The sequence below is a fragment of the Pelophylax lessonae genome (genome assembly GCF_965119305.1).
Source record: "Pelophylax lessonae genome assembly, chromosome: 7".
NCBI classification, from domain to species: domain Eukaryota; kingdom Metazoa; phylum Chordata; class Amphibia; order Anura; family Ranidae; genus Pelophylax; species Pelophylax lessonae.
This window is the reverse complement of record NC_138774.1, coordinates 817,389-841,318: the sequence shown is the minus strand read 5'-3', so window position 1 is coordinate 841,318 and position 23,930 is coordinate 817,389. Positions and strand designations below refer to the sequence as shown.

At 52.0% G+C, this 23,930-nt stretch overlaps 1 protein-coding gene across 1 annotated transcript; it reads right to left on the bottom strand.

The window, feature by feature from the left end:
* Nucleotides 1-911: 911 nt before the first annotated feature.
* On the bottom strand, nucleotides 912-22,434 carry SLC1A5 (solute carrier family 1 member 5). The gene is made up of 8 exons (XM_082263799.1): nucleotides 21,932-22,434; nucleotides 18,365-18,407; nucleotides 16,687-16,776; nucleotides 16,062-16,228; nucleotides 15,716-15,949; nucleotides 15,394-15,588; nucleotides 14,418-14,552; nucleotides 912-1,521 (listed from the first exon to the last, which is right to left on the bottom strand). The coding sequence occupies exons 1-8, from the start codon at nucleotides 22,423-22,425 to the stop codon at nucleotides 1,299-1,301; spliced, it is 1,581 nt and encodes a 526-aa protein (XP_082119925.1). The 5' UTR covers nucleotides 22,426-22,434; the 3' UTR covers nucleotides 912-1,298.
* Nucleotides 22,435-23,930: the final 1,496 nt, after the last annotated feature.

Here is a 23,930-nt window from a genome sequence, read left to right as displayed (position 1 = left end):
AGGGGTTATAGGAGCAGGGAGGGGTTAGGTGTCGAGGAGGGGTTATAGAAGTGGGGAGGGGCTGTAGGTGTGGCACACAGGGGCCCGGCTCCTATCTTCTCTGGGACATTCTTGGCGGTGACGCGTCTCGGATCTCGCAGACCGATCCATTTCTTTTCAGTTTTCAGACTCCAGGGCCAGACTGGAAGATTAGATTGCGACCAATCACGTTTCTTCTCTCTGGGATGTTATTTTATTCATATTTAACCCGCCCTCCACACACAGTGACAATGACTCCACACATCTTTTCTTGACCTTTATTTGTAAATGAAGCTCATAGCATGGAAGCGCCCATCACCCGGCACAGCGCAGATCTGAGGAGCGCCCCGGCCGTACGGACTGCAGTGTGAAGGTCACATAATGAGTAACAGAATGTCCTATGTACACCGAATAAATATCACAAGATCACAGGGGGGAGGGGCACACGCAGCCTGCGGCCCCGAGACAGGGACGTGCAACACAGCCACCTACACAGCGTGCGCTCCGCCCAGAGACCCGCGCAGCCTTCACCCACACCGGCCCCGAGACACACGCAACAGCCTTCACCCACACACCGGCCCAGAGGCACGCGCAGCCTTCACCCACACACCGGCCCAGAGGCACGCGCAGCCTTTCTTCTCCTCCCCCACCCCCCCCGTGCAGCCTTTATCTGCACACGCAGCCTTCAGTTACCCTCTGGTTCAGCATTAATTTATATGCACACACCGCTCTGGAGACATATGCAGCCTTCAGTTACACTTGGCCTGGGCACAGATGCTCAGACCCAGGTTTCAGTTACACTCTGGTTCGGAGACAGGTGCTCAGACGCAGCCTCCAGGTACAGACGCACGCACACACCGCCGCCGGCGGCGGCTCTCTGTAGAACGCCCCATCTCAGAATTTGGTCCTCTGCTGGTGCAGCATGGAATTACACATCATACGGTCCATCCACAATAAAATTACAGACACACACCTGACACCCGACACACTCACACAGAGGCGGGCTCTAGGGAAGTAGCCCACTCCTTGCAGCATTGAGGAGGCGGGATCTAATCCCGCTGTAAGACAGACAGGTTCTGGAATTGGAGAGTAGGAGGTAATCCGAGTGCCCTGATTGGAGGAGAAGGTACCTTATTGCCCTGAACATACAGCATAAGTTACAGTCCACGTAAAAAAAATAATATTAATATAAAAAAAATAATTAAAAGCGCCCCCCAGCCTGAACAGTGTCCTGCAGGTCGCGTCAGACCGAGCACAAAACGTCACCACACAACAACAGTCTACATGTTGGATTCCTTCTCCATGGGGGTGGCCCCATACACCAGCACTTGGGGGGGTTTTAATAACGGGTCCTCTTCCGGCTGCTCTTCTGGGTCCAGCACTTTGACCGCCGTCAAGTCCACTGTATCTTTGTGTTTTTCCTCCATCCGGTCGCTGTACACCTGGAGGATCCCGGCGCCAAAGGCGTCACCTTCTACGTTAAGAATGGTGCATGTGCGGTCCCTGGAAGAGAAGATTTCAACGTCATACAAGAGCTCCAAAAATTACCCCGCCCACCCAATGCCATACAAGAGCGCCAAAATTACCCCACCCAACATCATACAAGAGTGCCAAAATGACCCCACCCAACGTCATATACAAGAGCGCCAAAATAACCCCACCCACCCCAACGTCATACAAGAGCGCCAAAATAACCCCGCCCACCCAACGTCATACAAGAGCGCCAAAATGACCCCACCCAACATTATACAAGAGCGCCAAAATGACCCAGCCCACCAAACGTCATACAAGAGCGCCAAAATGACCACACCCACCCAACGTCATACAAGAGTGCAAAAATAACTCCACCCACCCGTCATACAAGAGCGCCAAAATGACCCCGCCCACCCAACCTCATACAAGAGCGCCAAAATGACCCCCACCTACCCAACCTCATACATGAGCGCCAAAATGACCCCACCCAACCTCATACAAGAGCGCTAAAATGACCCCACCCACCCAATGTCATACAAGAGAGCCAAAAGGGCCCGCCCTCCCTTCATACAAGAATGCCAAACGACCCTGCCCATCCAATGGTGATGCATAGTATGCTCCACTACAATGGATGAGACCAGGGGGAGGGGCAGAGGACCCCCATCCACATTAACACTGAAAATTATAAATTGTCTGCACCCCATTATCCACTCTTCCAGATTTCCAGCAAATTGTGCCTAAAAACAGATATCAGTTCGCATAAATGAAAATACTTCTTCAGGCCAGCCAACTGCGGGGGACAGATATGGTACCCCGTTCACCATATACTAGACCCAGAGGATCCCGTTCACCATATACTAGACTGGGGGAGGGGATATGGTACCCCGTTCACCATATACTAGACCCGGAGGGGGGAGAGACGTAGGATCCCGTTCACCTTATACTAGACTCGGGGGGGTGGGGGAGAGAAGAAATATGGTACCCCATCCACTGTAGACTAGACCTGGGGGGGACAAGGATCCCCATCCATTATAGACTAGACCCATATCCACCATGTACGGGACTTGTGCTCACCAAAAGAGACGAGAGCCGAGTCCCGCCAGATTTTCTTGGACACTGTAGACAAATTGAGCCACGATGATAGTTTATGGATCTGGGATAACAATCTCTGCACCCAGCTTCGGGGATAGGATTGTGGAGATGGAGGTTTTCTATTGGTTGAACTGGATGGACGGGTGTCTTTTTTGACCCAGTTAATATTAATAAATAATTGATGGATTATTATGGTGGAGGAAGTAGAAGGGTGCAGGCGGGTGGAGGAATTTCCTTTAAGCAAATTATCTGCTCTGTACTTTCCCAGATTATCTGATCTCAGATGACGAGTCTCAGAGTCTATGTAGATGAATGTGATAACCGAGTCCTTCCTCCTCCCACTCTGAGCTTCTCCTTCCTAAGATCACGGGGGTCAAACTCCATTTCATTGTTTGCCCTGAAAGGGGTGGTTTTATCTATAAGACTAAATGTCCAGAACATCCCCCCCCCCCCCCAACCTCAGAAGTCAAGAGTCGCCCCACCCTCTCTTACATCACAGTGCACCCCCCTTACCTTGTGATGCTTCTGGGAAGAAGCTGGGGCAGATGATTTGCATTTCATGGGGGTGATTAACAAAAAGGTATTTTTGAAACCCAAACATTCCCATGAGGACATTTGATGAGATAATGAAGAGTTGGTCTATCCCCCCGGGAGGTTCTCCACCCAATGAAGTGGAGTCCAGGGATGGAATATCCTGCATTGTATTGGTCACCCATAAAGAAGGCTGAATGTTGATTGGTCCCCCTTGGTGAGCAGACATCACACTGACTGGGTGACACTGCAGTTAGCTACAAGGAAACCTGGGAATGGATGAGACTGAAGGGTCCAGGCTACCGCTGAGCCCACTTATAGAACAGGTTCTCTCCAAACTCCTCTTTTTCAGGGTAAATCAGATTTCCCTCCTCATTTATCACTCTTCACTATAATACGCTACCTTCTCCGTTCCAGGGCAGTTCAGTGAAGGTCATGTGATGACGCTGCACCCATCACCAGGGTTGGCAACTGTCAGTAAATTCAGTTTACTGACAGGTGACAACCCTGTTAATCACTTGGTGAAGGGGTAATTAGATCACCTTCTAATGTCTCATACGTTCTACAGGTTGGCATTGAATGTTGTCTACCACCTACCATGACACCCCCCAACCTTCACCCCATTCCACCCACCATGACACCCCCAACCCTCACCCATTCCACCCACCGTGAGACCCCCCCCAACCTTCACCCATTCCACCCCCAACCCTCACCCATTCCACCCACCGTGAGACCCCCCCCCCAACCTTCACCCATTCCACCCACCATGACATCCCCCCAACCTTCACCCATTCCACCCACCATGACATCCCCCAACCTTCACCCATTCCACCCACCGTGAGACCCCCCCCCAACCTTCACCCATTCCACCCACCATGACACCCACAACCTTGACCCATTCCACCCACCATGACACCCCCCAACCTTCACCCCATTCCGCCCACCATGACACCCACAACCTTCACCCCATTCCGCCCACCATGACACCCACAACCTTCACCCCATTCCGCTTCTATCACTGCCCCCAATGATAAAAACACATTTCATCATCAGAGGGATTGTGGCAGAGCTGGAAGAAAATGTAAACCAATCAGAACACAGGAAAGGCTAGGTAAACGACCACAGGCGCAGAAAAACTGGATTTTTGATTTACCATAAAATCCTTTTCTCTGAAGTTCATTGACAGACGCAGCACCCACGAGTTGGTTTGGGTTTTTTTCCTTCTGAACACTGCTTGCAACAAAACTGAAGGCTATAGCAGAGTGTGATGCCTTTCGGGTGTATGCATGCAGGGACTGCCCCATAGGCGTGGTAAAGGTTTTTTTTTCTTCCTGCCTAGTGTCCTACTCCTGTAGGGGGCAACATAACCCAATGGTCAAGAAGAATATGGAGCTGAGTCTGTCAATAAACAATAGAGAAAACTGGATTTTTTTACTGACACAGCTCCCTATTCTTCCTGACCAAAGCAGTATTTGCATCATGAGGGATGGGAAAAAACAAAAACGCAGAGAAAGAACGTAATTCCCCAAAGGCTAAGAACTTAGCCAACCTGGTATCATGGAGCTCAACCATGAACAACTGGCGCTCACCAAGAAACAAACATGGAGCTCAACCAAGAAACAAACATGGAGCTCAACCAAGAAACAAACATGGAGCTCAACCAGGAAACAAACATGGAGCTCAACCAGGAAACAAACATGGAGCTCAACCAGGAAACAAACATGGAGCTCACCAAGAAACAAACATGGAGCTCACCAAGAAACAAACATGGAGCTCACCAAGGAACAACATACACCCTCAAAGAGAACATTTTCCCATTTAAACAGCAGCCTGCAAAACCTTGCAGACAAAAGAAGCATCCAAGGATGCCAGCACATCCACTTTGTAGAATTTTGTGAACGTGTGCACAGACGACCGAGCTGCCGCCTTGCAAACTTGTATTACTGACGCTTGATGGCAAAAAGCACTCAGCACCCTAGTAAAATGCGCCTTCACCGGGAAAGGAGGAACCTGACCCCTCAGTGAATAAGCCTGAACCACCGTCTGCCCGATCCATCTGGATATGGTCGCGGCAGACGCAGCCAATCCCTTTTGAGGTCCTTCAGTGAGGACAAAGTCGGATTTCCTGAAAGATTCAGTAGCCGCCAGGTATTCAGATGAAAATCAGAAACCACCTTAGGAAGAAACAAATTATTTGCTCGGAGTATCACTTTATCTCTGTGGACCACCAGATAAGGTGAACTTCAGGATAGCGCCGCCAATTCAGATACTCTGCAAGCAGAAGTAGTAGCCACCAAAAAGGCAACCTTCGGAGGCAGTGTAAGCAGAGGAATCTCCCGAATGTTCTCAAAAGGAGGTTTTTGAAGAACAGATAATACCAAATTAAGATCCCACGGAGATAACGGGGGAATCGCCTCGGAGGCGCAATATGACGCACCCCCTGAATAAAAGTGCGAATCAAGGCATGCATAGCTAAAAGGACGTTGGAAAAACACAGCCAAAGCCGACACTTGGCCTTTGATAGTGCCCAAAGCCAACCGCTGTTCAACCCCTTTGAAGAAAGGTCAAAATCCTAGCACCGAAAACAGGCGAGGACGCACCTTCAGCGATACGCACCATGAGATGTACGATTTCCACGTACGATGATAGATCTTCCTAGAAGTAGAGTTTCTGGCCTTCAACAGTGTCGAAATCACCAAGTCAGAAAGACCTCTATCCTTCAACACATGGCTTTCAACAGCCACACCCTTGAGACAGCAGATCATATAGTTACATATAATAGGTGAGGTTGAATAAAGACAATAGTCCATCCAGTTCCCCCTGTGTAGGTGTGTGTGGCTGTAATCATCTCACATACCCCTGAATGTTCTGATCCTTGAGATGTAAGTCTAAGAGTCTTTTGAAAGCCACCATACTTCCCGCAGAAACCACCTCTTGTGGTAGAGAATTCCACAATCTTGTAGCCCTAACAGTAAAGAACCCCCCACGTTGCCTGAGGTTAAAACGCTTCTCCTCTAATCGCATCGTATGCCCTTGAGTCCTCGTGCAATTCCTTTGAATGAACAGTTTTTTTTCTAAGCTGAGATCCCCATTAAGATATTTATAAATTGCTATCATGTCCCCTCTCAGACGTCTCTTCTCCAGGGAGAATAAATCAAGAGATTGCAGACGCTCTTCATAATTAAGGTCCTCCAATCCCCTAATTAGTTTAGTTGCCCTTCTCTGGACTCTCTCCAGCTCCTACACATCCCTCCTGAGGACTGACGACCAGAACTGGACAGAATACTCCAGATGCAGTCGGAGCAGAGTCTGAGTATGCGATGTTTATTACCACCCTTTGGACACGCCCTTTTAGCCAGTTCCGTATCCAAGAGCAAACCCTGCTGTCGATGCCTGCAGACCTTATTTTATAAATTAAGCGCTTGTGTGGAACTGTATCAAACGCCTTAGCGAAATCTAGGTACACCACATCCACTGGTCTCCCCTATCTAGGTACCCCACATCCACTGGTCTCCTCCTATCCAGGTACACCACATCCACTGGTCTCCCCCTATCTAGGTACACCACATCCACTGGTTTCCCCCTACACCACATCCACTGGTCTCCCCTATCCAGGTACACCACATCCACTGGTCTGCCCCTATCTAGGTACACCACATCCACTGGTTTCCCCCTACACCACATCCACTGGTCTCCCCCTATCTAGGTACACCACATCCACTGGTCTCCCCCTATCCAGGTACACCACATCCACTGGTCTCCCCCTATCCAGGTACACCACATCCACTGGTTTCCCCCTACACCACATCCACTGGTCTGCCCCTATCCAGGTACACCACATCCACTGGTCTGCCCTTATCCAGGTACACCACATCCACTGGTCTACCCCTATCTAGGTACACCACATTGACTGATCTCCCCTATCCAGGTACACCACATCCACTGGTCTCCCCCTATCCAGGTACACCACATCCACTGGTCTCCCCCTATCCAGGTACACCACATCCACTGGTCTCCCCTTATCTAGGTACACCACATCCACTGGTCTCCCCCTATCTAGGTACACCACATCCACTGGCCTGCCCCTATCTAGCTCACAGCTCACCTCCTCGTAGAATGTTAAGAGATTGTTTTGACAAGAATGCCCATTTGCATGGCCCATGCTGGTTACTGCTGATGATGATGTTGTCTTTAGCATACTCTATGATATAGTCCCTTATCATCCCCTCCAGAAGTTTACATACTACTGATGTCAGACTGACCGGCCTATAATTTCCCGGGATATGCCTCTGCCCCTTTTTGAATATCGGAATCGTTAGCCTTCCTCCAATCCCCTGGTACATCTCCTGTCCTAATACTGTCAGCAAAGATCAGGAACATCCTCCCATCATTGTTAATTATGTGTGCAATATGCTCTGCCCTAGTTTTTTTGCTGTTGATATATTTAAAGAATTTCTTTGGGTCAGCAACCAACCTTACCAGATCTGCATACCAAGACTGGCGAGGCTGGTCTGGGGCCACTAGAATGACTGGAATGCCTTCCTCCTCCATTCCACGCAGAAGCCTAAGCAGGAGTTTCAGCGGAGGGAACGCATAAATCAGCCAATACTGACTCCAAGGTGCCATCAGTTCATCTGTGGTATCAGCCAGAGGATCCCGCAACCTGGCTACAAACCTCTGAACCTTCTTGTTGAGTCAAGAAGTAAAGTTCGACATCAGATGTCCCCCACCGTACACACAGAGGGTGAAACCCCTCCGGGGGGCAGGGACCACTCCCCCTGATCCAACACCTGACAACTCAGGTAATCCGCCTGCCAGTTTTCCGCACCTGGGATGTGCACTGCAGAAAGGGCTGGGACAAAGCTTTCCACCCATTTCAGGATCTCGGCCACCTCCCGGGCCGCCAAGACACTCTTGGTGCCCCCTTGATTGATGTAAGCCACGGCCGTGGCATTGTCCGACTGAATCCGGACTGGACAACCCTCTAAACAATTTGTCCAATGACTCAGGCAAAGCTTTATCACTCCGAGTTCCAGAATATTGATAGGAAGTCTGGGCTCTTGTACTGTCCAGGACCCTTGGCCACAGAGCTTCCCCAGCACTCCTCCCCCAGCCGGAGCTTCCCCAGCACTCCTTCCCAGCCGGACAGGCTGGTGTCTGTGGTTACCACAGTCCAATAAAATGGGAGGAAAGACTTGCCCTGGCATAACGTTAACAAGTGAAGCCACCATAATAGAACTGTCCTTATGTTGGGACTCAACCGAATCATAGTGTCCAAGGACTTTGGATCTTTGTTCCATTTGACATGAATCTCCCTTTGTAAGGGTCTCGTGTGGAACTGAGCAAACGGAACCGCCTCGAAGGTTGACGCCATGAGACCCAAGGCCCGCATGCAAGTCCATTACTTGCCAACAGCAAATGGATCCCCCCCTGCAACTTCTGCAGCTTGTCTGTGGGAAGAAAAACCCTCACCGAAGCGGAGTCCAGAGTCAAAAAAGATAAAAAAAAGTTCCTGCGAGCGACCTCTCAGTACCAATGTCAACAATCTAAAATCTATAAAACTGTGTTGCGCAGAATAAAAATCTCTTATACAAGATAAATATCTTCAATAAATAAACTGGTGCATATATAGGTTCAATTGGATGAATCCCTAATAATCTTCATTGATACAAAATATCTGGTATATATAAATGATGACCAATATAAAATGTGCAAAGTGACCGGAGAATAATTCAGTATAATAATATAATATAATAAAACCTAATTTACTCTCAATAAATCAATTAAAATCCTAATATAAGTGCGTAGTGCCAATACTGTGCAGTGTATATCAATCTGCAAACCACAGTCCTAATATAGTCCAACATAAATGAATCCAATACTTAAGTACAAAATATATAGGTTAAAAATATTGATCTATAATTAGTGTCCAAAAATAGAAAATTCAAATCCTTGTGAATCAGTGCAAATGACAATTCTCTGCAGTGCTCAGAACCGCCTAGAAGGTGACAAGTGCTCCCCAAGGTAGTGAGTGACCGGAGTGTAACGGATCCTAAAATCACTGTGCACCCCCTTGTGAGTGGGCGCTCCCCTTATAAACGATTATAACAGGCTCATCTATAGGGGCTCCTTCTCAGGGTTGACCCTTCTAGGTCTTATTTATCCAGTGGTCCGTGGCTCAAAACACGATTTAACCGGTTGCCGACCGCTGCACGACTATTTACTGCGGCGGTCAGCCCCGGCCAGGCAAAGTGACGTAGATCTATGTCGCTTGCCTGTCACTTCCTTGTGAGCCAATAGCGGGCAAGCGCGCGCCCGCCCACCATAGCTCGTTCACAGGGAAGTCAGTGCGTGTGACCGGCGGACCCGAAGTCCGCCGATCGTCGGTGCAGAGGGAGAAAGTGATGTAAACACAGCCGCCTGTCATTCTCCCCTGTGTAGAAACAGTGATCACATGGTTCTGCTATGTAGGACCGTTGATCACTGTTCCTACACTAGTAGCCACAGCCAATCACAGTAGAAAGCACGCCCCTAGGGACACGCTTAACCCCTCCCTCCCCAATAAAGTTAACCCCTTCCCTGCCAGTGTCATTTTGCAGTGACAGTGCATATGTATAGCACTGATCACTGTAGTAATGTCACTGGTCCCCCAAAAGTGTCAAAAATGTCAGTAAAGGGTCCGATCTGTCCGCCACAATGTCGCAGTCCCGAAAAAAAAAAAAAAAGTTGCAGATCGCCGCCATTACGCGTTAAAAAAACACCAAAAATGGCAAAAATCTTTCCTGTAGTTAGTAAACGCAATAACTTTTGCACAAACCACAATCAAAATACGCTTATTGTGATTTTTTTTTTACCAAACATAGGTAGCAGAAAACAAATTGGCCAAAAATGTTAAAACATTTTGATTTTTACATTTTTTTGGGGGAAATTTCATATAAAAAAAATGTGAAAAATATGGTTATTTTTTCAAAATTGTCGCTTTTTTTTTTGTTTATAGCGCAAAAAGTAAAAAATCGCACAGGTGATCAAATGCCACCACAAGAAAGCTCCGTTTGTGGGAAAAAAAGGACGTCAAATTAGTTTAGGTACAGCGTCGCACGACCGCGCAATTGTCCGTTAAAGTCACGGGGGGGGGGGGGGGGGGGGGGCGGGGAAAAAAAAAAAATAATCGCAAAAAACCCCCTGGTCAGGAAGGGGGTAAAATCTTCCGGGGCTTAAGTGGTTAAATAAGCTCTTCTACCAGGAATCTGGAAAATCAATCCATCCAAACCATGACACTCCAGCAGCAAGCAGCCAGTATCACCTCTTCCACATTCTGCTCCTCCTCTAGCTGATTAGTACGCTCGCTCCGCTTGCCAAGGGATGCAACTTTAAACCTTAGAAGTCATCTTGGAAGAGGACTGCTAAGGAGGATTTCTAAGGTTTAAAGTTGCATCCCTTGGCAAGCGGAGCGAGCGTACTAATCAGCTAGAGGAGGAGCAGAATGTGGAAGAGGTGATACTGGCTGCTTGCTGCTGGAGTGTCATGGTTTGGATGGATTGATTTTCCTGATTCCCGGTATAAGCGTTTATTTAAATCGTGTTTTGAGCCACGGACCACTGGATAAATAAGACCTAGAAGGGTCAACCCTGAGAAGGAGCCCCTATAGATGAGTCTGTTATAATCGTGTATAAGGGGAGCGCCCACTCACAAGGGGGTGCACAGTGATTTTAGGATCCGTTACACTCCGGTCACTCACTACCTTGGGGAGCACTTGTCACCTTCTAGGCGGTTCTGAGCACTGCAGAGAATTGTCATTTGCACCGATTCACAAGGATTTGAATTTTCTATTTTTGGACACTAATTATAGATCAATATTTTTCACCTATATATTTTGTACTTCATTATTGGATTCATTTATGTTGGACTATATTAGGACTGTGGTTTGCAGATATACACTGCACAGTATTGGCACTACGCACTTATCATGGGCGTAACTACAGGGGTTGCAGGGGTTGCAATTGCTACCGGGCCCCATGCTCCAGGGGGCCCGGTAGCAAACCAGTGGGTGAACTTCCAGGATCTCAAAGGTCATACTTGCGACCGGGCCCTGGCATTGCACCACTGTGGGGAGGCCCCAAGATTGCAGGAAGGGGGCCCACTGCAGAACTTGTGAAAGGATGCTGCTGCGGGACCATAATAAAAGGCCATGCAACGAGAGTAAAGAGCCCCAGGATTAGTGGGAAGAGCCCCGGGCTTGAAGGGAAGGGCCCCGGCCAGGGGTCTGGGGGGCCCTTCATGGTTTCTTGCATCGGGGCCCTGAAGGTTCTAGTTACGCCTCTGGCACTTATATTAGGATTTTAATCGATTTATTGAGAGTAAATTAGGTTTTATTATTTTATTTATTATACTAAAATTATTCACCGGTCACTTTGCACATTTTATATTGGTCATCATTTATATATATATATATATATATCAGATATTTTTTAATCGATGAAGATTATTAGTGATTCATCCAATTGAACCTATATATGCACCAGTTTATTTATTGAAGATATTTATCTTATATAATAGATTTTTATTCTGCACAACACAGTTTTATATATTTTAGAGTCCAGAGTCAGGCCAGATTTAAGAATGGTACCAGGGCAGATTTTTTGAAATTGATGTTCCAACCAAACTCCTGCAGAGTCCGTACAGTAATTGTCAAGTCACCCAACAGGGCTGAATGTGAGTCTGCTCTAAGAGGAGATCGTCCAGGTACCCTAGTACGGTAATCCCCCATTGTCGCAGCCCTAGTACCGTAATCCCCCGTTGTCGCAGCCCTAGTACCGTAATCCCCCGTTGTCGCAGCCCTAGTACCTTAATCCCCCGTTGTCACAGCAATGCCAACACCGGAGTAAACATTTAGTGAAGACCCTGGGGCCAGAGGAGAGACCAAAGGGTAACACCACAAATGCTCCTCTCCCACGGTGAAGAAAACGCTGGTGTCCAGCGTAGATCTGGATGTGTAGATATGCGTGCTTAATATCTATGGAGGCCAAAGAGTCTCCTTGGTGTAGAGACGCCACTACCCTGCGAATGGACTCCATTCAAAACTTCTGTACTCACACAAAGCGGTTCAGAGCCTTGAGGTCCAGAATTGGATGCACTTTGCCTTCTTTTCCCGGGCACAGAACAGGTTTGAAAAGAACCCCTGAAAGAGCTCCCGAAAAGGAAACAGCACAATCACCCCTGGCAACAGAAGATCTTGTACCGCCTCTCGTAGATCCCTTAACCGGTCTGGAAATAGGCATAGATTGGACGGGAAGAACCTGGACGGGAAGAACCTGTCAGACGGTCAAGACCGGAATTCGATCTTGTAACCCAATCAGGTCAGTTTGTGGACCCATTTGTCCTGAATCAAGGAAGTCCATGGTTCCGGAAAGAAGCGAAGATGTGCCCCCCCCACCCCAGGAACGGGTGAGGGCTTCCCTTCATGCAGACGAGGATTTGTCCACAGATCCTGTTCTTGGCTTACCCGTCCATATCTTCTTGGGACCCCCAGAAGACCTGAATAGCTTAGCTCCTTTCTCCTGCGACCCAGAGGTACAAAAGGGCCGCCTATGAACAGTAAATGAAGGCCCGGGTCTATTAAGCGGTGTCTTTCCCTTGGTGGAATGGGGAAGAAGAGCCCTTTTCCCACCCATAAGGCCTGTAATCAACTCCTCCAGGGAGGATCCAAACAATCTGTCCCCCCGTAAAGGGAAAGTCAGAAAGAGCCTTTTTGGAAGCCTGGTCTGCAGACCAACTTTTTAGCCACACCGTACGTCTAATAGCCACACCCACCGCGGACACTCTGGCCAGCAGGGGAGCCGCATCCAGCGACGCATTACATATATACAGAAGGGCTTGGACCATTTGGGCCGTTCACTCTAGCAGGCCGGTGAGAGCGGTTCCGTTTCCAAGTCACCTTTCAGCAACTTCGCCCATTCTGTGATGGTCAGTGACACCAGAGTGACCACAAAGACCGCTTTCAGTATTGAGCCCGCGATCACATGCAAACGGCGGGACAGAGACTCAATCCGTCCATCCACGGGGTCTGTAAATACCGGGGACTCCTCCACTGGAACCACAGTAGACTTGTTTATTCTGGCAGCCGGATGATCCACCTTTGGGGGTACGGTCCATCTAGCGGATACCGCGTCCGGGAAGGGGTAGCGCCTTCTAAAGCGCGTAGGCACCACTAACATTTGTGTTTGATGCACCCCCCCCCCCCCCGTTCACTGACAATGTTGTCAAAGAGCTCTGAAGACATCATATGGACTGACGAAACGCGCGTCAGGTGGAACGCACGCTGCACACGTCACGGGAGCCCAAGCGGTTTTGTTCACCGATCTCCACTCACGGACACTTTTTGGCTGACGAGCTTGTGATTTTATATGTATTGCACATCGTTTATTACATTAAAGAAACCTTTTAACGGTACTACACTATCTGGAGCTTTTATTCTTTCCCCCCCCCCCCCCGACGGACCCTGAGGACCTATTTTAACCAGGAGAGGGACCCCGGATCGCCGTGGTACTACACAGCCCAGCAGTATCCTTCCTGGCCCTGGTGGCCACCAAGCGCATACAGGTCCTATTACCGTATGGTAGGTAAGACCCAATACATCTGGTGAGTGCAATCCCCTATTATTTCCTCACGGTGACACCACAAGTACCAGCATTGGATTATTGGAGGATTCAGCACAGAGCACCTGCACTTTCCTTATTTGGCACCCAAGATTTATCAATCTCACCTTAGTCACCACATGAACTTTATTTATTTGCACCCAAGCACCAATATTGTTTTTAATAATTGATGTCCTATTTTTACACCTTTGCACTTAGATGGTTTTAATGACAATATTTATTTGATCGTGTTTTATGCTATTTGACTGCCATCCATCCATGTTAGATTAATTATGATAAATACTCACACTAATCAATTTATTTATTAGCACTTATTAATAAGCCGACTCTTCCATAACCTGGGACATTGACAGGTCACTATCCACCCCTGGGTTACCCCAGCAAGCGCTATAACTGGCCCCATCTCCCCAGGGGTCTACTCCTAAACTAGGCAGAAAAACTGAGGCTTATAGCAGAGTGGGTGGGGTTATTCCTGCAGGGACCGCCCATAGGCGTGGTAAAGCTTTTTGCCGCCTAGTGTCCTACTCCTGTAGGGGGCAGCATAACCCAATGGCCAAGCAGAATATGGAGCTGCGTCTGTCACTGAACGATAGAGAAATACAAATGGCGGCTGACGCCCTAAATGGGAGGAGAGCGACTGATACTCACACCAACCAATCCACAGCCAGGATGAGGGAAATGTCATTGGTCGGAAGTCCCACCGCCTCCAGGATAATGGCCAGGGTCAGCACTCCTCCAGCTGGGATCCCAGCAGCCCCCACACTGGATGCCGTGGCTGTAACTCTACATAGGGGGAAGAAACAGAAATTATTGGGGGAGTCCCGGGAACACCGAGGATGGGAATACAGAAATTATTAGGGGGAGGAGTCCCGGGAACACCGAGGATGGGAATACAGAAATTATTGGGGGAGTCCCGGGAACACCGAGGATGGGAATACAGAAATTATTAGGGGGAGGAGTCCCGGGAACACCGAGTGTGGGAATACAGAAATTATTAGGGGGAGGAGTCCTGGGAACACCGAGTGTGGGAATACAGAAATTATTAGGGGGAGGAGTCCCGGGAACACCGAGGATGGGAATACAGAAATTATTAGGGGGAGGAGTCCTGGGAACACCGAGTGTGGGAATACAGAAATTATTAGGGGGAGGAGTCCCGGGAACACCGAGTGTGGGAATACAGAAATTATTAGGGGGAGGAGTCCCGGGAACACCGAGGATGGGAATACAGAAATTATTAGGGGGAGGAGTCCCGGGCACACTGAGGGTGGGAATACAGAAATTATTGGGGGAGTCCTGGGAACACCGAGGGTGGGAATACAGAAATTATTGGGGGAGTCCCGGGAACACCGAGTGTGGGAATACAGAAATTATTAGGGGGAGGAGTCCCGGGAACCCTGAGGGTGGGAATACAGAAATTATTAGGGGGAGGAGTCCCGGGAACACCGAGGATGGGAATACAGAAATTATTGGGGGAGTCCCGGGAACACCGAGGATGGGAATACAGAAATTATTGGGGGGAGTCCTGGGAACACCGAGGGTGGGAATACAGAAATTATTGGGGGGGGGGGGGGGGGGAGTCCCGGGAACACCAAGGATGGGAATACGGAGACGGAGCGCCACTTACAGGATGGTGATGATGGAGATGAAGTCCAGCGGACGGTTATTGAGCTGAGCGATGAACACGGCCGCCACACACTGGAATAAGGCGGCTCCGTCCATGTTCACTGTGGCACCAATCGGTAGGATGAACCTGCTGATCTGCTTGGACACTCCGTTCTTCTCCTCGACGCATTTCATCATCAGGGGCAGTGTGGCAGAGCTGGGAGAGAATGTAGACCAATCAGAAGACAGGGAAGGGTTCACAGACCAATCAGAAGACAGGGAAGGGTTCATAGGCCAATCAGAAGACAGGAAAGGTTGGCTCGTTATGCCCAAGGTCCTCTTACCTGGAGGAGGTGCCAAATGCCGTAGCCAGAGCCCCCACGATGCCCCACAGGAAGCGGTAGGGGTTCTTCCTGGTGACAGCGAAGTATATGAGCGGCAGGACGATGAGCCCGTGGATGGCGTGACCCACAATGCAGCAGCAGATGTATTTCCCCAGACTGGTGAAGAGAATGAAGACGTTTTCCATCTCCACGATCTTCCCGGCCACCAGGAACATGATACCCACGGGGGCGTACCTGAGGAGGAGGAGGAGCATCAGATCTCTGAGGAGGAGGAGCATCAGATCTCTGAAGGAGTTCAATGGTTACATAGGAGACGTAAGCCGCCGCCCCCTTCCAGGATACTCACCACATGATCCACGCCACCAGCACCATGGTCGCCTCATTGAAGGAGTTGAAGAACTTGATGAGGATTTCTCCCTCCGCCCCCAACTTCCTCAGAGCCACTCCAAAGACGATGGCGAAGACCACCAATCCCAGAATGTTCATCCCTTCCACCTCCTTCCCATACGGAACCTGAGAGGACGACACAGGGGCGTGAGGACAACACAGCATGCCGAACAGAGCCCAAACCCAACACATGGTCATCCCTTCCCAGGAGGACAACACAGGTCCAAGATAGCACACAGGACAGAAAGGACCTCAGAGGGGTCAGAATTGGGGTACCGGGGGAAATAGAGACATAGGCGGGGCACAGAAGAGCCACTGGGTGACATTTACAGGGACAGTGGGTGGGACGCTGGGGATGAGGAAGGGGGGAGGGGATACAGTGCAGGGGAAGGCAGCCCCAAAACTACGAGTCCCATGAGGCACTGCAATCCTGACAGCCCCAGGGAGGAGTCACAGAGGTATGATGGGATTTGTAGTTTTACCGCAGGTGGTGTGCCAAGGCTGCCCATCCCTGATATAGTACAGAGTACAGGACATGGGGGCGGGGCTGGGAAGGGGCGGGGCTGGGAAGGGGCAGAACTCACCTTGATGAGCTTCAGGTCGGTCAGACTGGACACATCCGATTCATTTGTAGCGTTTTTATTCTCAGGTTGCAATTTATAGAATGTGGCGTACTGCAAGAGAAACACATTCATTACCACCGCCGTACTGCACCGCCCACCGCCGCACTCCACCGCCCACCGCCGCACTGCACCGCCCACCGCCGCACTGCACCGCCCACCGCCGCACTGCACCGCCCACCGCACCGCCCGCCGCCGCACTGCACCGCCCACCGCACCGCCCACCGCACCGCCCGCCGCCGCACTGCACCGCCCGCCGCCGTACTGCACCGCCCGCCGCCGTACTGCACCGCCCGCCGCCGCACTGCACCGCCCCCCTCCATACCTGCACCGCCCACCGCCGTACTCCACCGCCCACCGCCGCACTGCACCGCCCACCGCCGCACTGCACCGCCCACCGCCGCACTGCACCGCCCACCGCACCGCCCACCGCCGTACTGCACCGCCCACCGCCGCACTGCACCGCCCACCGCCGCACTGCACCGCCCACCGCCATACTGCACCGCCCACCGCCGTACTGCACCGCCCACCGCCGTACTGCACCGCCCACCTCCGCACTCCACCGCCCCCCTCCATACCTGCACCGCCCACCGCCGTACTGCACCGCCCCCCTCCATACCTGCACCGCCCACCGCCGCACTCCACCGCCCACCGCCGTACTGCACCGCCCACCGCCGTACTGCACCGCCCACCGCCGCACTCCACCGCCCGCCGCCGTACTGCACCGCCCACCGCCGCAGTACTGCACCGCCCACCGCCGTACTGCACCGCCCACCGCCGTACTGCACCGCCCACCGCCGTACTGCACCGCCCACCGCCGCACTCCACCGCCCCCCTCCATACCTGCACCGCCCACCGCCGTACTGCACCGCCCCCCTCCATACCTGCACCGCCCACCGCCGCACTCCACCGCCCACCGCCGTACTGCACCGCCCACCGCCGTACTGCACCGCCCACCGCCGCACTGCACCGCCCGCCGCCGTACTGCACCGCCCACCGCCGCAGTACTGCACCGGCCACCGCCGTACTGCACCGCCCACCGCCGTACTGCACCGCCCACCGCCGCACTGCACCGCCCGCCGCCGCACTGCACCGCCCGCCGCCGTACTGCACCGCCCGCCGCCGTACTGCACCGCCCGCCGCCGCACTGCACCGCCCCCCTCCATACCTGCACCGCCGTACTGCACCGCCCACCGCCGCACCTGCACCGCCCGCCGCCGTACTGCACCACCCACTGCCGTACTGCACCACCCACCGCCGCACTGCACCACCCACCGCCGCACTGCACCACCCACCGCCGCACTGCACCACCCGCCGCCGCACTGCACCACCCGCCGCACTGCACCACCCGCCGCCGCACTGCACCGCCCACCACACTGCCCACCGCCGCACTGCACCGCCCACCGCCGCACTGCACCGCCCACCACACCGCCCACCGCCGCACTGCACCGCCCATACCCCCCCCCCCTATCTGCACCACCCACCGCTGTATCTGCACCATACCCCCCCCCCCCCCGTATCTGCACCACCCACTGCCAGATCTGAACATCCGGTAATAGGCAGGTATCATACAACGTCCCCCCCTCCCCCGATATAGAACTTCGCTCGCCCAGAAAGTAAATAAAGATATTTTGTGACTCACCGACTGGAAACACGCCGACACCAGATTGGAGGGGAAGATATTCCTGTGGGGGGAGGGGGAAGATCAGTCACATGATCACCAATAATCATCAATATAAACACAATGACATCATCCGGACCCACGCCTGCCGCTGTGTGATGTCATTCCTGTGCTGGGTGTGACACCGAGTCCCCCCCTCCCCCCCACAAACAAAGGTTCAGCTCCCCCCCCCCTCCCCTATTCTAACTCTCAGTCTACGGTGACACCGGATACACAGGAAGTGTCAGATCCCAATCTGTGACACCGACACCCCCCCCCTCCCCCATCTATAGTACTGGGTGTATGAAGGGGTTAATTAGCTGTGACATCACCAGAGACAGGAAACCAAATCGTTACATTGTTACCATTCCAGGAGAAATCCTTCTATGGGGGGGGGGAGGGGGGGGGGGGACTACGACCATCAGATTCTATACCCCTCCCCCATAGACATCACTATACATTGTAACACGTCTATTCTCTGACATGGAGGGGGAGGGGCTGTGTACAATCCAGGAGATCCCGCCCCTCACTGACGCACATGGGGGGGGGGGGGGAGGGGGGAGTTCCCACGTTGTCTTCTCATCACACAACCTGAGCATCGCATTGCATCAGCCGGAACACAGAGAGCCGGGATAGTGACCCCCCCTCCCCCGACTACTTACCCCCCCATACCGATCACCTAACTACCCCCTCCCCCGACTACTTACCCCCCCCATACCGATCACCTAACTACCCCCTCCCCCGACTACTTACCCCCCCATACCGATCACCTAACTACCCCCTCCCCCGACTACTTACCCCCCCATACCGATCACCTAACTACCCCCTCCCCCGACTACTTACCCCCCCATACTGATCACCTAACTACCTCCCCCCCGACTACTTACCCCCCCATACCGATCACCTAACTACCCCCTCCCCCGACTACTTACCCCCCATACCGATCACCTAACTACCCCCTCCCCCGACTACTTACCCCCCATACCGATCACCTAACTACCCCCTCCCCCGACTACTTACCCCCCCATACTGATCACCTAACTACCCCCTCCCCCGACTACTTACCCCCCCCATACTGATCACCTAACTACCTCCCCCCCGACTACTTACCCCCCCATACTGATCACCTAACTACCCCCTCCCCCGACTACTTACCCCCCATACTGATCACCTAACTACCCCCTCCCCCGACTACTTACCCCCCATACCGATCACCTAACTACCCCCTCCCCCGACTACTTACCCCCCATACCGATCACCTAACTACCCCCTCCCCCGACTACTTACCCCCCCCCATACTGATCACCTAACTACCCCCTCCCCCGACTACTTACCCCCCCCCATACCGATCACCTAACTACCCCCTCCCCCGACTACTTACCCCCCATACCGATCACCTAACTACCCCCTCCCCCGACTACTTACCCCCCCATACCGATCACCTAACTACCCCCTCCCCCGACTACTTACCCCCCCCCATACCGATCACCTAACTACCCCCTCCCCCGACTACTTACCCCCCCATACTGATCACCTAACTACCTCCCCCCCGACTACTTACCCCCCCCATACCGATCACCTAACTACCCCCTCCCCCGACTACTTACCCCCCCATACCGATCACCTAACTACCCCCTCCCCCGACTACTTACCCCCCATACCGATCACCTAACTACCCCCTCCCCCGACTACTTACCCCCCCATACTGATCACCTAACTACCCCCTCCCCCGACTACTTACCCCCCCCATACTGATCACCTAACTACCTCCCCCCCGACTACTTACCCCCCCATACTGATCACCTAACTACCCCCTCCCCCGACTACTTACCCCCCATACTGATCACCTAACTACCCCCTCCCCCGACTACTTACCCCCCATACCGATCACCTAACTACCCCCTCCCCCGACTACTTACCCCCCATACCGATCACCTAACTACCCCCTCCCCCGACTACTTACCCCCCCATACCGATCACCTAACTACCCCCTCCCCCGACTACTTACCCCCCATACCGATCACCTAACTACCCCCTCCCCCGACTACTTACCCCCCCATACTGATCACCTAACTACCTCCCCCCCGACTACTTACCCCCCATACCGATCACCTAACTACCCCCTCCCCCGACTACTTACCCCCCATACCGATCACCTAACTACCCCCTCCCCCGACTACTTACCCCCCCATACCGATCACCTAACTACCCCCTCCCCCGACTACTTACCCCCCATACCGATCACCTAACTACCCCCTCCCCCGACTACTTACCCCCCCATACTGATCACCTAACTACCTCCCCCCCGACTACTTACCCCCCCCCATACCGATCACCTAACTACCCCCTCCAATACCTACCCCCTCCATACCGACTACTTACCTACCCCTCCCCCATACTGACTACTTACCTACCCCCATACAATTCACATAAATACCCCCTCCCCCCCATACCAATCACTTACCTACCCCCACCCAACTACCTATCGACTACCCACCTATCTACCCTCCCCATACCAACCACCTATACCCCTCACACTGTCCACCTACCCCCCCCCCCATCTATATCACCCCCTAAACCAAGGATACCAACTACCTACCACCAAACCGCCAAAATTGTGGTCCAGGAAGGAGACCCCCCCCAGTATTACCCCCCCCCGGGCACCTACCTAAGGAGGTCCAGGAAGGAGACCCCCCCTCCAGTATTACCCCCCCCCCCCCGGGCACCTACCTAAAGAGGTCCAGGAAGGAGTCCCCCCCAGTATTACCCCTCCCCCCAGGGGCACCTACCTGAGGAGGTCCAGGAAGGAGTCCCCCCCCAGTATTACCCCCCCCCGGGCACCTACCTAAAGAGGTCCAGGAAGGAGTCCCCCCCAGTATTACCCCTCCCCCCAGGGGCACCTACCTAAAGAGGTCCAGGAAGGAGTCCCCCCCAGTATTACCCCCCCCCCCGGGCACCAGCTGAGGAGGTCCAGGAAGGAGTCCCCCCCAGTATTACCCCTCCCCCCAGGGGCACCTACCTGAGGAGGTCCAGGAAGGAGACCCCCCCCCAGTATTACCCCTCCCCCCGGGGCACCTACCTGAGGAGGTCCAGGAAGGAGTCCCCCCCCCAGTATTACCCCTCCCCCCGGGGCACCTACCTGAGGAGGTCCAGGAAGGAGTCCCCCCCCAGTATTACCCCTCCCCCCGGGGCACCTACCTGAGGAGGTCCAGGAAGGAGACCCCCCCCCAGTATTACCCCCCCGGGCACCTACCTAAGGAGGTCCAGGAAGGAGACCCCCCCTCCAGTATTACCCCCCCCCGGGCACCTACCTGAGGAGGTCCAGGAAGGAGACCCCCCAGTATTACCCCTCCCCCCGGGGCACCTACCTAAAGAGGTCCAGGAAGGAGTCCCCCCCAGTATTACCCCTCCCCCCGGGGCACCTACCTGAGGAGGTCCAGGAAGGAATACCCCCCCCAGTATTACCCCCCCCCCCCCGGGGCACCTACCTGAGGAGGTCCAGGAAGGAGTCCCCCCCCCCCCAGTATTACCCCCCCCCCGGGCACCTACCTGAGGAGGTCCAGGAAGGAATCCACCACCTCTTTGGCCTCCACCTCCTCCCCCTTGCTGAATCCGTCTCCAGCGCCCTCTCCCGGGCGGATGAGGAGGGCCAGGCAGACCCCCAGGGCGGAGGCGAGGAGGGTGGTAATGAGGAAGAAGAGGAGCGCCCATCCTCCGAGGCGCCCCAAGGCGGAGGGCTGTAGGGATGCGGCTCCGGAGATGAGAGAACAAACCACCAGGGGGAGAATTATCATCTTCAGGAGACGAATCAGGAGCTCTCCGGGGAAAGAGAAATGTGCGATCTGTACCGGAGACATCTGCAGAGGACGGAGCCCCATTCCAACCGCCGCCCCTAGGAGGACGCCTGCTACGGTCAGCAATACCAGAGAGTTCTGCCGGAGGAAGGAGCGGCCCCGGGAGCAGCATGGCTGGCGGACCCCCGGAGAGGGGCGGACTACACCGGGGGGGACAGGGGGGTCACCCGATCCGTTACACTCCTTCATCTTCTATGACGTCACACACCGAACACCGAGAGAGCGGCGGGAGAATGAGCGGAACCGGCTCCGCGTCACTCCTTATATACCTGAGGGCGGGGCTGGGGAGGAGGGCGGGGACTGATCACTGCCACTCTACATCTGGGGCGGAGCGGAGGAAGTACGAGCCCCCCCTCAGCCCCGCCCACCTCCATTCATAGCGTATCCACTCACAGGAAAGAAGGAGGGAGGGAGCGGAAAGTCCCCGCCCCTCCGAGGGATGACTCATCATAATTCCTCCTAACATGGAACAGTTACAGCGATGATGCAATAAGGGGCGGGGCCTGGGAGCACATGGCCAACACACACTCTGATAGGAGGATTAACCCTTCACCTCCCTTATACAGAGCCATGGCTACTTCTCTATTATTACTAATATCACCATCAATACTAATATTACTAATATCCTCATCAATACTAATATTACTAATATCCTTATCAATACTATTATTACTAATATCCTTATCAATACTATTATTACCAATATCCTCATCAATACTATTATTACTAATATCCTTATCAATACTATTATTACTAATATCCTTATCAATACTATTATTACCAATATCCTCATCAATACTATTATTACTAATATCCTTATCAATACTGTTATTACTAATATTATCATCAACACTATTATTACTAATATCCTCATCAATACTAATATTACTAATATCCTTATCAATACTATTATTACTAATATCCTCATCAATACTATTATTACTAATATCACTGCCATCCTCATCAATACCATTATTACTAATATCCTCATCAATACTATTATTACTAATATCCTTATCAATACTATTATTATTAATATCCTCATCAATACTATTATTACTAATATCCTCATCAATACTATTATTACTAGTATCCTTATAAATACTAATATTACTAATATCACCATCATCCTCATCAATACTATTATTACTAATATCCTTATCAATTCTATTATTACTAATATCACCGCCATCCTCATCAATACTATTATTACTAATATCCTTATCAATACTAATATTACTAATATCCTCATCAATACTATTATTACTAATATCCTTATCAATACTAATATTACCACCATCCTCGTCAATACCATTATTACTAATATCCTTATCAATACTATTATTACTAATATCCTTATCAATACTATTATTACTAATATCCTTATCAATTCTGTTATTACTAATATCACCACCATCCTCATCAATACTATTATTACTAATATCCTCATCAATACTATTATTACTAATATCCTTATCAATACTAATATTACTAATATTACCACCATCCTTATCAATACTATTATTACTAATATCCTTATCAATACTGTACCAGTCAGCAGTACCCATCCACAGTCCAGCAGTACCCATAAGCAGTAAAAGTCAGCAGTACCCACCAACACTATCAGCCAGTAGAGATGGACGAACATCGGCCGGGCGGTTCGCGAACGCCAGCCGCAAATTTTCTCAAAAGTC